Below are 16,598 nucleotides of genomic sequence, written 5' to 3'. Positions count from 1 at the left end.
ACTGTAAGGCCCAGATTTTGAAAGGAATTTTTGTAGGATTTGCTTGGTCATCATTGCAAGGCCTAAGTGCTTTAGATGGCTAAGTCCCATTTTCAAAAGTGAAGGCATCTAGGAGCTGAAATCTCACTGAAAATCAGGGTGGGTGAGGAGGAGAGAAATTCTGATTTGCAAATAATAATATCATCATTGGGCATGGACAGCCATCTATCCTCAGAAGGGATGAAAGAGGTAGGATTTCTCTGGGAATTCAGGATCTGTCCCAGTGTTATTAGTCTTTCATTTTCATGACCGCCAGAGCCACACAATTAATTATATTTTAAAATGAGACTCTGCCAAGAGTTTATTTTTAATGCAGGAAATGAAATATAAAAAGTGACACTAATACAGCAAACAGGGGCTATGGGTCGGTAAACACTACAACATTCAAAGCAAATGCAGTCAGAAACAATCCACACAGAAGAGAAATGGCCAGTCTACCTACTGCCCTGTCTGTGCCTCTAAGAGTCATTTATGCCGAGTGCAAAAGTGCTTCCATATAAAAATTTCAGGGCTTTACAGCCCTTTGGCATTTACATGGGCTAGATTCTCCCCTGCATTCAGCTCGAGGGCCTTTACTTAGGAGTAAATAATCACAAATGATGAAAGGAAATGGAGAGGACAGGTCCATCAATTATTATTAGCCAATATGGTCAGGGACACAACCCATGCTCTGAATGGCCCTAAACCTCTGGCATCCAGAGGCTGGGACTGAGCAACAGATGATGGAGCTCTCAAGATTGCCCTGTTGTGTTCATTCCCTTTGACATACTGGCCACAGTTGGACAGCAGGAGAAAAGGCAAGATGAACCATTGTCTGACCCAGCCTGGCCATTCTGTAGCAGGCTCAGTGTGCCTGAGCCTCCTCTCACCTGCACCACTGCAACTCCACAGTGTGATCTCCTCAGCTGTATACACTCGCTTTGCCTCAGTCTAGTGACATGCTGATGTATAATAGCTGTAGGCCTGGACCACTGAGTCCACTGAAATAACTCCAGATTTACTCCAGTATTAGGGCTTGTCTATATGCACGGTTCTCTGATTTAATATAGAGACTGATTTTAAGCTGATTTAGTTAAGTGAGTGCAAAAGGCTGTGTGGGGACTCAGGTTAAGCCTGTATTATTTTGGTTTAAACTAGGGACGTAAAATCCCAGTTAATCAGTTAACCGGCTGGGCTGGAGCAGCCCATCCACCTGCCACAGCTGGGCTGGAGCAGCTGTGTCCTCTGCCATATGTGGGGGCTGCTCTGGCTGGGCTGGAGAACCCCTGCCCACACTGCTCCAGCCCCCACCAGTTAAATCATTCACGTCCCCAGTTTAAACTAAACCCAGAGAAGAAAAGCCACATGGGAGACTGCACCAGTTTTACTAAGTCAGTGCAAATGTGTGTAGACACAGCCTAAGCCAGAGGAGAACCAGGCCCTTGCCTTTATCTCTTGAATTGTATCTCCCTCCCCCTCCATTTACTACCCACTACAGCATCAGCTAAAGAATACAGCAGCAGGTGGGAACTGTATTGCTTATGCCAATTCTTTAAAGGTTATTTAAATTCTGTTTTGTTCAACTAAATGTGCTGTTTACATAGCCATGAGGCTTAGTCCGCCGTGTGCATTGAAAGGCACAGGGCCAGCAAGACATGGTGGTATGAGCAGCAATCACTGTTTCCAAGCGTATGAGAGAGGATTTTCGCCAGGTCAAAAACAAACTAAAATTATCCTGTTACTCACCTACAATTTCTTGGGCTGCAACCAACAAGGTGTCACTCCAGGGTCCACAGCCAGCCGAGTTCAGAACGCACACTCTGATTATAAGGTCCTTCTGGGGATTCCAGGTGGTAAGATTGGCTTTTGTCTCTTGTACTGTCATTTCTCCCTGAAAGCAACAAGAACAAGCAGTAACCTGAATGCAAAGGAATCAGGGCAAAACTGCTTTATTTATAATTATTCTTATTATTAAAAATGGATCTGTGTGTCCTGCGGTTAGAGCAAAGCCGGAGTCAGGATTCCTGGGTTCTCCTGTTTCTGGCGCTGACAGGCTATGTTACCTCAGGCTTCATGTGCTCTGTGTTTTAGCTTCCCTGTCTCTAAAATTGCTATCAGTAATGTCTTCCTAGCTCCTAAGAACATTGTGAGGCTTAATTAATGAATGCTTTGAGGCCTTTGGAGGAAATAGCTTCAGAAATATCTGCTTTTGTCCTCTTCAAATACACAATCCCTCTTGCTTCAAAGACATTAGACACACTGCAAAACCACTGCCAGTTTAATCAGAAAAATAAATTGTTTGTTTGAATGTGTTGCCAAATTCTAATCACCATCCAGCATTCATAGCCAACTTTCACTGAACAGAACATGGCCAAGGTATCTGCCATAATTTTAAAGACCCATTTTACAGGCATCACTTACAATAAAACCTTGAAACTTTTTGGCTACCAATACTGGGCCTCATTTTCCTCTCCAATGGATACAATTCAAGAGGATTTCCACCAAAGTCAGTGAACTTGTACTAGTATGAAATTGGTGCATGTCTAGTCCCCCCACTTTGTCTGTTATTGCAGACTTGTTCATTGTTATGGAGTCACTGGCAAAGCACTTGTATGGAAGTGGGTAACCCTCATATAGAATCACATAAACTTCAAAAGCAGGTATCAAGAACATGTAAGTCTTGATGTTCCGGTTCCACCCCGGTGACAGTGCCCTTTTAAATCTCCTTAATCACTATGAACGAAATAAAGGATTTTAACCCCCTTTCACATAATTTGCAGTAGTTAATTTTATTGTATCCCTGGCACTTGAAAAATAAACAAGCCACAGTAGATAGAAGGCCCAAATCCTCCACATGGGCCCAACTGCTTGGCACAGGACCTTAAGAGGGGAAGAAGAGTGGTTTTCTAGGACATGTCTCTGATGCAGGGAGCAGCTGGGAAATGGTCGAGCCTCAGTGTGCCTGAGATCTCTGGGCTACACAAATTTACTCCGGCCTCCTAGAGGCAGTTATGCAGCTGGCAATCACTAGTACACAATGCACTGAGCCATGCATGAATACACCATCTCTGTCACCGGGGCAGGGGAGGGAGCCGCTTGCAGAGGGTAATAAGAACCCCCAGCTGTCCTGGTAGAAAAGCTCTGGGTGCAAGGTAACCACTGTGGGGGCCCAAGGAACTATGGAAATATGCACATTGTAATAACACTTCACACTTACACACCACTTCCTATTTTCAAATGCTTAAGGACTTGATTCTCCAATGCCCTGCAACCATCACTCAGATAGCTGAGCACAGTCAAATTACACATAATAAATGATCAGCCCAAGGGTCTGCTTGCCTTGAGATACAGTCACTCAAGGCAGTTCAACCCTCTCTCCCTCCCCCTCCCCCCACCCCCACTGTTGCATATTTGGAATTCCTAAAACTCCCATTAATTTCAAATGACTATGTTCACAGATTTACTGATGGTATTTAATCGATACAAATGGGAGTTTTGGGTGTACAAAGAAAGCAGAACTGGGCCAGATCTTCAAATGGTGTAAATCAAGAGCCACTCCACTGAAACCAAGGTGCGATGCCGATTTACACCAGCTGAGAATCCAGCTCAGAGACAACAGCACATAGGAGAGGCTGTGTGGTCTATGAGACTCGATTTAAACATCCCATGACTCTGTCTTGAAGGAACCTCCACCAGTCTCCTTAGGGTTGATTTCTGGATACAGTACCTGCGTGATGTTTTCTTGACTCCACTCCAGCCTATATCCCAGTAGATTTTCTTTCAGCGGGTTTGGAGCTACTTCTTCCCACCCCAAAACCAGGCTAGTGTCTCTCTGGATGACGTGAAGGTTTTGTGGAATGCTGCCTGGAGCTGGAGGCAAAGGGTGATACTCAGTCAATTGCACTACAAAACAGGAACCCTCACCTCCCTCCACCCATACAGCAAGAGTCACCAAAAGGCTCAGGTCACCCACTCTCCAGGGAAAACCCAAAGGAGAAAGTCTGGAGAGAAAATAAAAATCTCTGCAAGGTTCCTCTCTTGACAGCTCTTCCTTTAGGCAGCTTGGGGCTAGCCCCCACCTCCTGACTCCTACAGAAGAAGTAGAAGAAACTTAACCCCTTATCCCATGTAGATCTCAAACCTCCTACTCTCAAGGGCCACGTGGCTCTCAGCAATCCTCCAGAGCACAAACCAGTGCCCACAGAACCCCAGGCCTGCAAACTGGCTTCAAAACTTCGACGTATCTTTCACCAGCACAAAGAGGAGCTGTTAAGCCTGCTAGGCCTGCGTGCCCAGATAATACAGCTGTGGGTGTGTGAGTTAGTTTCCATTCTGCCTTGTGCATCAGCGTTGCCAGCCATTTTTATTATTAGGGATGATGTAAAAAGCAGAATGCCTGGGCTAAATTCATCCCTGGTAGGACTCCCTGATGTTACACCAGCAATGAGTCACCAGGGGTATGTTTGGCCCATTATATTGCTTTTATTTTAAGATCCTAAGTAGGGTTTGTAGCTTTCTCATTTGACTTATAAACTTGCAATATGATCTGGGAACTAGTGAATGAGGATAAATAAGGAACTACCCTAAAAAAAAAAATCTGGTTTACAATCATTTTTTCTGATCACTCACAGTAAGACAAATAATTAGAGCAGGGCTTTAGGGACATGTCTACACAGCAGGGCTACAGTCAAAATAAGCTACTTCACTTGAGCCATGTCAATTGTGTAGCTTAAGTCAAAACAGCTTATTTCAGCTTTTGGCACGGTCTACACAGCAGGAAGTCAAAGGAAGAGCACTCTTCCTTCGACTTCCCTTACTCCTTGTGAAATGAGGATTACAGGAGCTGGAGGAAGCAGTCCTCCAGAGGCGGCCTGAAGTGGGCTGTGGCAGCTGGCGCCCTAGGCGGAACGTGCGATTGGCACCCCCGCCTGCACGGCCGTCAATGACGTGATGTCATCATGGAGCGCCCTGTTGAAGGCGGAGCCCTAGGCAACGGCCGAGTTGGCCTATATTCACAGGCCGCCCCTGCCTCCAGCTCGACATTATTTCAACATTATGTTGAAATAAAGGCTTGTAGTGTAGATGTGGACTATGTTATTTTGGAATAATGTCCGTTATTCTGAAATAACTCTGCTGTGTAGGTATAGCCTAGGAGACTTCAGAATGGATTCACAAACAGATGACTTGTAGGTTCCTTGCCTTTCTGACTCACTGAGGAGCTCAATTCAAATCATTAATCATTTGTCCTGATCTCCCCCAACCTGATCAGAACTGACTCGTTATAGCAGTGCTTCCTTTAACTTTTCCAACTCTGCTTACCTAACTCCAGGGTCTGAAAATAAACCCAGTCTGTGAAAGGGGACGTGCCCATCTCATTAGTGCACTGAACTCGCACACTGTAATTGGTGGAGTGCTTTAATCCTGGTAAACCACAGGTAAAGGGAGGGACAGAGACAACTTCTGTGGAGCCATCCTGATCTTCGGGTGACTCAGCAACCTGTTTTGCAAGGAACAGCAAACAGGTATATTAGGAAAAACTTTAAAAACAGCGAATAGCCCTGCAGTACCTTAGAGGCTAACAAAAAAATGTAGATATATATTAGGATAAGCAGAGAAAACAACAGGAGCATGCTCTACAATAGGGCATTTGTTTCACACAAATGGCTAATTTCTGAAACATTTCAGGACCAAGTAGCATTAAATGCTGAATCAGCAGTATAAACCCATATTTAAAGGGCCACTATCAAATGAAAAATAATGGGCCATCTTCTCCATTGATGTCAATGCACAGACGATGATTTATGCCAGTGAAAGGCATTTTTAAAATTTTACATTATGCCATTTATCATGCTTATTGACATTTCGCATTTTTCTAAGCTGGGGTGAGGAACCTTTTTTGGGTCAGGGGCTGCTGACTCAGAGAAAAACCAGTTGGGAGCATCACACAAGTGAGAGCCACAGGGGGGAAAAAACCCTTTCACTGATGTGGCCTCCGAGTGAGAAAGAGAAAGACACTCCCCACATTCCTCTCACACACCAGACCCTGGGTGGGCCTAGCCTAGTAGATTTTGTGTACCCCAGATCCGCAGTGGGGCCGTGGAGGCTCTGGAGTGCTAGCACAGGGTCCCCAATGCTGGTGGGGGCAGGAGCGGGCTGAGCCTCAGGGGCCAGATCCAGGCAATCCGGGGACTGCATTTGGCTCCCGGGCCTGAGATTCCCCACCCCTTCTCTAAGCTTAGACTAAGCAAACAGATCAATCAGCTCCATTCCTGTGCACGGTCAGTTTCTATGTTCAGTTCAATGTCACTTTCAGGATCTCTTGGGGTATGTCTAAACTACATCCCTCTGTCGCCAGAGGTATGTAAATTAGACATACCGACATTGCAAATGAAGCAAGGATTTAAATCTCCCACGCTTCATTTGAATAAAAATGGTCACCATGTTTTTCCGAGTCAGCAGTTTGTTGGCAAAAAGCGGCTGTCAAGACAGGGATCAGGCAACAAAGACAGCCCTTGTCGGCTGATCCTGTAAACCTCATTTTACAAGGCATAAGGGATCAGCCAACAAAGGCTTTCTTTGTCGCCCGATCCCCATCTTGACAGCCGCTTTTTGCTGACAAACTGCTGACTCGGCAAAATGCAGTGACCATTTTTATTCAAATGAAGCGCGGGAGATTTAAATCCCCGCTTCATTTGCAATGTCGGTATGTCTAATTTACATCCTTCTGGAGACAGAGGGATGTAGTCTAGACATACCCTTGCATTAGCACAATGCTACACTGTTTTGGTTACAAATGCTGCAGAAAATGCTGCAGAAAATGTTTTTCTTTTAAAATCAAAAAAGAATGAACAAGAAAAAGAATCTTGGCACTATTTCTATGGGCCTCGAGTGCATCTAAAATGGAAGTTTTCCCAGACCTGAATTTGGGATCCCATTTGCTCTCATTGTGTCCCTTTAGCAAGCAGACAGGTTCAAACCCAGCACTACCTGATGCAGTGTTGTCTTCATGTCATCATTGTCAAGTCCAAGTCGAGTCTCAAGTCACTACAGTTCAAGTCTCAAGTCAAGTCTCGAGTCCCTAAAGTCACTTTCGAGTCAAGTCCCAAGTCGAGTCTCAAGTCTTAATTTAAAAAATGTCAAGTCACTTTTGTACAAGCCATCACTATCGGCATTTTTGGACAATTTTTTCACCAAGTCAATTTAACAAAATTAGCAAGTCTCAAGTCGAGTCTCAAGTCACAAACAATGAACCCGAGTCGAGTCTCAAGTCGAGTCATCTAGGCGACTTAAGTTGGACTTGAGTTCAAGTCGTGGGATTCGAGTCAACAACTCTGGCATGATGGCCTGAGAATAATAGGAATCCACTGGGCAGCTCTAACTCAGCACATCTTACTCAAACACATGCACCATGAGTCAGCATCAAATCTGGGGACAGAATCCAGAAGTCCTGACAAAGGGAAACTTCTCTGCTAACTTTATCTCCAGTATGAATGCAACAGCCCCTTCCCCACCCCATTTTGGTCAGTTAACTTATTTTGCTAATAGTAAGAATCAGGACTCTCAGGCTGCATACAAGCTTCAGAGGGGTAGCCGAGTTAGTCTGTAACAGGAAAAACTTAAAAAACAACCAATAGTCTAGTAGCACCTTAAAGACTAACAAAACATGTAGCTGGTATCACGAGCTTTCGTGGGCACAACCCACTTCTTCAGGGTACGTCTACACTACAACGTTAATTCGAACTAACTTAGTTCGAATTAGTTAATTCGAACTAAGCTAATTCGAACTAACGGATCTAGACTAAAAAACTAGTTCAAATTAGCGTTTTGCTAATTCGAACTAGCATGTCCACACAGAGTGGACCCTGAACCAGGCTTAAGGATGGCCGGAAACAGTGCCGGCAGGGCAGCAGAGGAGGACTTAGAGCGTGGAGATGCTGTCTCAGGCTAGCCGAGGGCTGCGCTTAAAGGGTCCCGACCCCCACCCCGGACAGACAGTTCTCAGGGGTGCCCCGCTTGCAAAGCAGTCCTGGCTTGGAGTGCCCGGAGTACCCACACTGGGCACATCACAGCACTCGGCCATCAGACCGGCTGCACTTGCCGCAGGCTGCCATCTGGGCAGAGGGGACAATCGGGGGGCTGCAGGAGAGGTTCCACCCCAAAAGCCCGCAGAGCCAGCCCAGTCCTCCCCATCGGGGGCGCGTACCCCATTCCTCCCTCACCTCCTTCCACTTACCCTTCCCTAGCCCCTTTTCTTGATGTACAAAATAAAGGACAATTGTGTTCAAAAATGGAATCTGTCTTTATTGAACAAAACTGGGGAAGACTGGGAAAAGGAGGTGGGAGAGGGGAAGAGAGAGGCTGGGAAAGGGGAGGGCAACTACAATGATCAGGAGTTGGGAACAGGTCCCATATGAAGAGAGGCTAAAGAGACTGGGACTTCTCAGCTTAGAAAAGAGGAGACGGAGGGGGGACAGGATAGAGGTCTCTAAAAGCAGGAGTTGGGTGGAGAGGGTGCATACAGAAAAGTTCTTCATTAGTTCCCATAAAGAAGGACTAGAGGACACCAAAGGAAAGGAATGGGTAGCAGGCTTCAAACTAATAACAGAAAATTGTTCTTCACAAAGCAAAGAGTCAACCTGTGGAACTCCTTGCTGCAGGAGGCTGTGAAGGCTAGAACTAGAACAGAGTTTAAAGGGAAGTGAAATAAAGTCATGGAGGTTGGGTCCATGGAGTGGTATTAGCCAGGGGGTAGGAGTGGTGTCCTTGCCCAAGGTTTGTGGAAGGCTGGAGAGGGATGGCACGAGACAAATGGCTTGGTCACTGTCTTCGGTCCATGCCCTCCAGGGTCCGTAGGGTTGGCCGCTGTCGGCAGACAGGCTACTGGGCTAGATGGACCTTTGGTCTGACCCAGGACGGCCATTGTAAGCTCAGGGCTCAGGGTCGGGGGTCTCACTGGACCCCCTTGATTTTCATGCACACCTGCTCCTGGGTGGCCAGGCTGGCAGCTCTCCTGCCCTAGCTGGCCACCTTCCTGTGCCTAGTGCAGAGGTCGTGGACGAGGTCCACGATGTCCGCACTAGCCAAGGTGGGTGCCCGCCTCTTGCGGTCCCGGGCAAGCTCCCGGGAGCCGCCAGCCTGGTCTCGGGAAGAGGGGGAAGGCTGGGGGGCATCGGGTGGGAGGCTCGAGTCATGCCAGATGCAGGGTCTGCAGGCTGGGTGCTGGCAAGCTTGCACCTGGCACGGGTACCGTAGCCAGCCCGTGCCCCTTTAAGGGGTCCGGGGCCGGGAGGGGGGCAGATGAGTTTCCCTGGTGTTGGCCAGAGTGGCCACCAGGGAAACCTGGGGAGGGCTAGCCTCCCACTAGTTCGAATTAAGGGTCTACACAGCCCTTAATTCGAACTAGTAAGTTCGAACTAGGCTTAATCCTCGTGGAATGAGGATTACCTAGTTCGAACTAAGCGTTCCGTTAGTTCGAATTTCATTCGAACTAACGGAGCGCTAGTGTAGCGCCTATGAAAGTTAGTTCGAACTAACGTCTGTTAGTTCGAACTAACTTTGTAGTGTAGACATACCCACAGATGACCAGATACATACTGCATACAGCATGTAACAGTTCATGTCATCCTTAGCTGGGTGGGAACCCTCAGACGTCTATGTTTAAATTCTGTCCTTCTGCTTCTGTTGGGCTGTTTGCTGGGAGTCAGAGCAGTTGCATTCATTTCCCACCCCCACGCTCTCAAATCCCTCTTGCACTGAAGTGAGAAGTGGCACTATTTTAGCCTTTTCTCTGAGAAGCTCCCTGCCCATCTGAGCCAAGGGCGCACTGACCCATCATGTATCCAAGGTGCCCAAGAAATAGAGCCAGTACCTCCCCCCCTTTCCTCAGCCTACTAGCAGGAGGACAATCATTCATTCACTGGGAGCCAGAGGCATGCATTTTCACATGGAAATGTGGGTCAACGGCTTTCACAAAGTCAGAGCTGTGGGGTAAGGAGAGGGGGAAAACGAGACATGAGATTTCCAGTGCCAAAACCATTGCGGGAACCCTAGCTCCCTTGCTCTAATGCTTTCCTGTAAATGGAGTATTACTGTGCCGTTCACCTGACCTGATACACAAACACAGGCACAGAAGGGGCTGGGAGGCGTAAGAAATGCAAAAGCCTGGCGAATGGATGGAATCTGAGTTGTTTTGATTCCGCTCCCTTTCTGCCTCTCTTCCCCCACTCCAAAGCAGAGAGGAGGAGCTCAAAGCCCAGAAAGATTAGCATTGTGGAGGCTGAGGAGCATGCACACCAGGAAGAATAGGCTGTACCAACTGGGGCTAACTCAGCCTTTCAAAGCATAGGAAGACATTCATTCTGAGCTGCAAACAATAGCAGCAGCAACAAAACAATCCCGGAAACCCAGAAAGCTAGCTACATCCTGGCATCATTTCTGCTGTGTGTGTGTGGGGGGGGGGGGAATGTTTCTGCAGTGATGGTTTATTTCCTTTATGAAAGGGAATAAGCCTCAGAGCATGGATTCTTCTCCTTCCTCTCCTGTCCCGCCTGGGGAGGGGGCAAGAAGGCAGGCAAGCCTGTGCTGCATTTGTGCTGCTGCTTTCCAAGTGTGTTTCTAATCCCCTCCTGCTAATGAGAATGTCTCAGCCCCACATAGTGATTCCACTGATGCTCACATCAAAGCTGTGGAGGGGAGGAGACTCAACGGGGGCTTTGTGACCCCTCCTGGTTTGACCGACTCAGGCTATTGTAGGATTGGCTGTCTCTCTCTGCCTGGCACACTGGCACCAAACATGTGGCTCAGCTTCCAAGTAACACAAGGCCCTAATGATGCAAACTTGGATGCCTAAAGCTAGGCACATGCATACATGGATGACTGTCAGAGGCGCTGAGCGCAGTCTTCAACTACAATGACAGGAGCTCAGCACCTCTGAAAAACAAGCCACCTGTTTTGGTGCCAAAATCCAGACGCAGACTCCCAAGTGTGAAAGGGCAGGCCTAAAAAATTCCAGTGCTCCCACAGAAGATTCAAGCGTGAAGGATGGCCTAGGAGCATGGCCAACTGGAGGGATCCCATTGTACATGCTGGCTGGAGGAGAGTCTTGAAGGCCATACCTGAATCGTGCAAGAATGAAGTGGGGAGCGGCCATCAAATCCCGGGACCCACATCACGCTGGCATTACTACTGGTGACTTGGGTTATGGTCACATTGGAAGGTGGGAGAGGCATGGCTATGGAAAAAAACAAGGGAAATCTTTAGTATACACAGAACTGAGTAGAAGGTCACATGGATATAGGCACTGGATATAGTCTAGGGATCTGGGGTTTGAGCATAGGTGGCAGATTAAATATATTCTTTGGGGATATTGAGCCTTCCCCACACTCCCCCTGCAATGGCAAATGCTTTCCCATGGGGCTGAGCCCAGGTCCCCATTGATGGCTCACAGGCCAAGAGGAGCCCGTCACAGTGTCATTTGATGCACACATCTGTGCAAAAGTAGGATCCTCCCCCTGTGATGCGCCATTCTGCCATCTTCCCAGCTCTGGGGCTGCCATGGGGCTTTGCCTGCCTATTTGGGCAGGTGCCCAGGATGGCTCTGAAAATAGATTTGGGACAGCTGAGCCCCCTCTCACTCTGGACACCCACCACCTCAGATCTTGAGCCTACTGAAGTCAGGCCATGGGAGATGGTCCCTGAGAGCTGCTAGTTGGGCTTGCTCATGCTATTCTAATTCCTGCTCAACAAGGAACGTATTCACTGTTTGGTTATTGAAGATACATACAAACACATGGCAATTGTTCCACTTTCCCTTACACAGTTTCACACGGAACTTGAATTGGTAGTCCCAGGCATATAGTTATTTACCCACAAAGCCCCCCTATTTTATGATCAGGAAACTGAACCTTGGCGAGGGAAAATGATTTATCCAAGGTCAGATTCCAAATTAATGTCATAGCCAGGAACAGAACAAAGCTCTTCAGACTAGTAATTTACTAGGACTATTCTGGCATGAATGAAGCTTCACTGCCTAGCAATGTCACTCTACCCCCCCCCCCCAGACCTCTCCAATCTCTTCATTGGCTTCCAGTCTTTTAATCTACTATATTTGAGAGAGTTTGTGTGTCTCCTTTTATGTCCATCTGTGATTCTGTTTGTTCAAGAACTACTAAATGGATAAGAGCTAGGAACACCAAATTTGATATACAGCTTCCTCTTCTCCTAACGTAAAGCCAGGACAGGGTTTGGTTGTGCCAGGACAATGGGATGTGCCTTGAATGGGATGGTTTCACATCAAATGGAAAGGAAGGGGCATGAGAGCAGGGACAGTTATAGTCACAAATGACCACAGAAGGCAGCAAGCATGGGGGACAGTTATACCCCAGAATGACCTCAGGAGATAGCAAGCACCCTAGCTCAGGGGAGCAGTTGCTGGCTCACCAGTGTGCCCCCCATTGCCCCAGGCCAGCCCACACAGTCCTTGCTGCGCCAAAGAGAAGCCAACAGCCTCTCTTCCTCCTGCCTTGAGCCCCCAGCCCTCCCGAGCCCCCCACCACTCCCAAAACTCTGCTCTGACTCCTGCACCCTCTGCCCTCTGCCCCATCTCACCCCACAACCCTGACTCCTTCATCCCATCAGCTCCTCAGCCCTGAGCTCCTCCTCACCCACCAGCCCTAACTCCTTCACCCCCCACACTGCCAGCCCCCTGCCCTGAAGGACCCGAACATTGCTGTAAAGTCTGCTGGTACATTCATACAAGCTCCTTGTCTGCACTTTCAGGCACTTGCACTTTCTCTCCCCACATTTAATCCTAATCTCCCTCTCATTCTATTTGTCTTTCCCAAACCTTGCCCTCTAGCATTCTGAGTGCCCTCTTCTCCCACAGTTGTCTCTCCATTCATACTGCATCTTCAGCTTGAAACAACCACCAATCTCATGCCAGGCAGGTGCCCTCTCCCACCTTTGGATCCTTCCTTAAAATCTCCATTGGTGTCTACAAGCCAGAGACATCTCCATTTCTCCCAGGCAGTGCCCAGTGCCGAGAGGAAGAGAAAAAATGATTTTAAATCACCTTTTCACCTGCCCTGCTCTTGGCCTTAGAGTCCCAAACCTAGCTGAAGATTCATTCACTGATGTCTGATTGTGAAAGTTGGCTAGGACGTGCTACAGTGTTGCAAAGTATAATTATCATTAAATATCTGAGAACTCAAGTTCCATTAAGACTATATGCCAGTGTGGACCCAGCCCAATTATTTACATGCTAATTTACTGTTAAAGATGTATGTCAACTCTTTTTAAAAGTATTTTTTTTTATTTATGGAATGTCTATAGTTTTAAAGTTATTTTGGGTGAAGATAAGAGGTGAAGTTACAGCACAACAGCTTTGTGGAGTGAGCTACAGAGGAAAAAGTCACTGTTATTCTGGAATCCAAGGCTATGTCTACACTGCAGAGCTTTTCCAGGAGACAAGATCTGCCACGTGCAAGGAATGCCATCTGCTTTTCAAAAAAAAAAAAAAAAAAAAAAAAAAAAAAGTTTTTTCAGAAAAGCCGACATGTTTTTTTTGGCATCCTTGTAAACCTTGTTCTACGAGGAAGAAAGGATGTTCCAAAAGAGTTTTTTCCGACATTTGGCCCCATGTAGACAAGCCAATGCTGGAAAAGCCTCTTTCGGAAGAAAGGCGGAAAAAGATACGCAAATTGCGGTTTGTAATTTGCGTATTTTTTTCTGACTTTTCTTTGTAGTGCAGACATAGCCCAAGTGTCCACAGAGGGTGATATTCCACATGATGTATTGTGGGATGCCTATTCTGCACTAGCCATTACAGTCAATTTCCCCATGTAGACAAGCCCTTAGAAAGCATTTGGGAATACCAGCCTAAGTCAGTCACAGAACAGTACTTTGCATTCTTGGAAAAAAAACACACCCCACAAAGGATTTGGTCTACACTTGGATTCAGAAGGGGTATTTTAAACACATTAACTACCAAGATCGTAAAATCTAGTATAGACACAACATTTGTTCTTACTCTCAGCTGTGGCCTGAAACAAATGTTTATGACAATCTATACTTGACTTTACAATCATGCAATTAACACATGTTAAAGCACAACCAAAACATTCAAGGGCAAATGTGACCTAAAATAAAGGGGGAAAGCCTGTTGTTCCTGGTTCTCTATTGATTCAGTCTACGGGAAAAGAAAACATGACAAGACCTCTGGGATTCACAGAATGACAGATGTTCGCAGAAGGCTAAAAATTATTTATTTTAAATGAGGTTTTAAATGGTATAGAACACAGAAATCCATAAAATCGTTGGTATCTGTTGATTTTCATGGCCACTTGTGATCTCCTTCCCTCTTTCTTTTCAGCATCTAATGAGATGCCAGTGCATTGACAAGAGGAAAAGGCTTCTTTAGCTCCAAAGAGACCCACCTATCTCCAAAAAGGGGAAGATTTCCCCATTTGCACTTTAGAGCATGTCTAGCCACATCCCTTGTGAACAAGTCTGCTGCCCTGACGCTTTACCTTTGTGAGGAAAATCTGTTGTCTTACATCATGTTTCCCTTCCTGACCCAGTTGTGGTTTGTTTTCAATTTCCAATTTCACTGCAGGGGTATGGGCCTGCATATCAAGCAGCGAGCAGCCATTACAGCACACTGTGTGGTTCCATCTGCTGAAAGCTCTCTGCTCAGTTCTAAGGCAGCTCAGTAGGAGCATGCCCGCTCTCTTCCTCCACCCCCCCATCCTTCTCCGCTCGGGCTCTCTCACCTTTAATCCAAACAGTGGCTGTCCGAGAAGAAGACAATCCCTTTACGTTGTGGGCTTCGCAGGAGAAAACCGTGCTTTGATTAATACCTGGAGATCAGCCAAGGCAAGACAAAGAAAACAACACAAACTGCTGTCGAGTCCAGCTTCAACTACAAGCAGAATCGTGGTTACATTTGACACCCGATTCACACTGACTGTGCAAACTGGGTAACAACCAAAAGCAGATAGATTTTAGTGTCATTAATGTGTCGATTGCTCATTAAAAAAGTGAGAGGCAGGTGGCCCGGAAGACAAGTCTAGATCAGCGTTTTGCAGCACAACAGTGAGGAGTGAAGGACCTTTGGGAAGGAACTCACTATTGTTAACTTCAGCTTCCTTCCCCACCCTGTCCCTCCTTCCATTTGTGGCACTCACTGATTGGGAGCTCCTGGGCAAGGACCATGGGGCAAGGGTCATGCCTAGAACAATGGAGCCCTGATCCTTGGACACTTTGCAATCCAAATAATAATCAGCTTCAAGCTGGGGTAGAAATCCAGTTTGGAGCATGGAGTAAACAGGGCTTTGTACTGTCAACTTAGGGCCTGACTGTCCCTTGCTTTACACTGTAGTTCGCCATTTACCCCTGTGCATAATGAGGGCAAAGTACAAGTAAGATTCCACTAAATCAGACTGGAGGCATTTGGCACCCCTTTGCAATGAGGTAAATGACTACACCAGCCAAAGGGCAAGGGAAGATCAGGACCTTTGCCTCCAATGACCATTTGGCCACATCTCAAAGCCAAAACACAATGCGGTACTGTGGATAAGTTTCTCAGGGAAAGTTCGGGATTGCTGCTTACAGGCGAGTCCAGACTGAGAGGCATTGGCAAAACCTGGAGAAGGGCATCCAGCACCTGTCCTGGCTACACTTGGACCCAGTCTTCTTTACGGGTTCTGCTCAAGCGAGTTCAAAGGCTACAGCAGCAGCTGTGCGTGCAAGTTAGGGTGGAGCTGCCATCTCAAAGCTGTGTGGAGTAGCTGGCACGACGCCTGCCCTCGCTGTGCCTGACTCATCTTCACGGGGACTGAAAGTGACAGGGACAGAAAAGGCTGAGGGGTGGTAAAGAAGGTGGAGGAGGAGGAAAGGAGAGACTGAAACGAATGACAGAGAGAATGACACATTTTAACACCTTCCACTAGTCCCAGCAAGCCATAGCGAAAGACATTCCAGCTGCCAACAAAGCGGAGGCACAATTATTCTTGTTATTATTTTGATTGCAGCATACGTGCCCAAAACACGGCAGGCAATTTCCCAAGAAAGAGGGAAACCCGGGAAGAAGATTGTGAACCAAGCTCCCATCACAGGCTGTGCTTTCCCAGCCCAAAAGTCCTTTCCCCATTCAGTCAGGGGCTGAGTGTCGACTTCGAACTCAAGACGTTCCCTTTTTAGTAACTGCTTTATTATTCTCCTTCACGATCGGATACTTTTTTCTGCCAACACGAGCAGGTTGTCCTGCCTCCGCAGACCTGCTGTTTCGACACACCTGTGAACTCGGACCACCTGGTGTCAGCTTACACAGCTTCATGCAGGGAAACCTGTTCTCAGTTTCAAAGACAAGATCCAACAGGCAATGTCCTGAGGATGCTGGCGAGTTAAATTTTCTAAGTAACCGGTAATGGGGTTTCAAGTCAAGAGGATCATTTTTAAAACGTGATTAAAAAAGAAAGATACTGAATTATTCACAGACAGCTCGATACTTTAGAGCCAAGCGCTGCTCTGTTTGATAAGGGGAGCTGTGTCCCAAGGGGGAGACTGGACCTCAGCTTGCTACC

At 47.0% G+C, this 16,598-nt stretch overlaps 1 protein-coding gene across 4 annotated transcripts in view; it reads right to left on the bottom strand.

Moving 5' to 3' along the window:
- TYRO3 (TYRO3 protein tyrosine kinase) overlaps window positions 1–16,598 on the bottom strand; it is a 58,895-nt gene that overhangs the window by 23,211 nt on the left and 19,086 nt on the right. For 3 of the 4 annotated variants that reach the window (XM_006128699.4, XM_006128700.4, XM_006128698.4), the window contains 5 exons: window positions 14,787–14,873; window positions 11,133–11,248; window positions 5,338–5,515; window positions 3,746–3,888; window positions 1,765–1,909 (listed from right to left, as the gene is read on the bottom strand). In XM_006128699.4, the coding sequence (XP_006128761.2) occupies window positions 1,765–1,909; window positions 3,746–3,888; window positions 5,338–5,515; window positions 11,133–11,248; window positions 14,787–14,873 (669 nt within the window). The remainder of the gene's footprint in view (window positions 1–1,764; window positions 1,910–3,745; window positions 3,889–5,337; window positions 5,516–11,132; window positions 11,249–14,786; window positions 14,874–16,598) is intronic. The other variant, XM_006128701.4, reaches the window with a different exon arrangement.

This window comes from Pelodiscus sinensis, chromosome 4, assembly GCF_049634645.1.
Source record: "Pelodiscus sinensis isolate JC-2024 chromosome 4, ASM4963464v1, whole genome shotgun sequence".
NCBI lineage: Eukaryota > Metazoa > Chordata > Testudines > Trionychidae > Pelodiscus > Pelodiscus sinensis.
The sequence above is the reverse complement of the archived record's forward strand: the minus strand, read 5'-3'. Positions and strand labels throughout refer to the sequence as shown.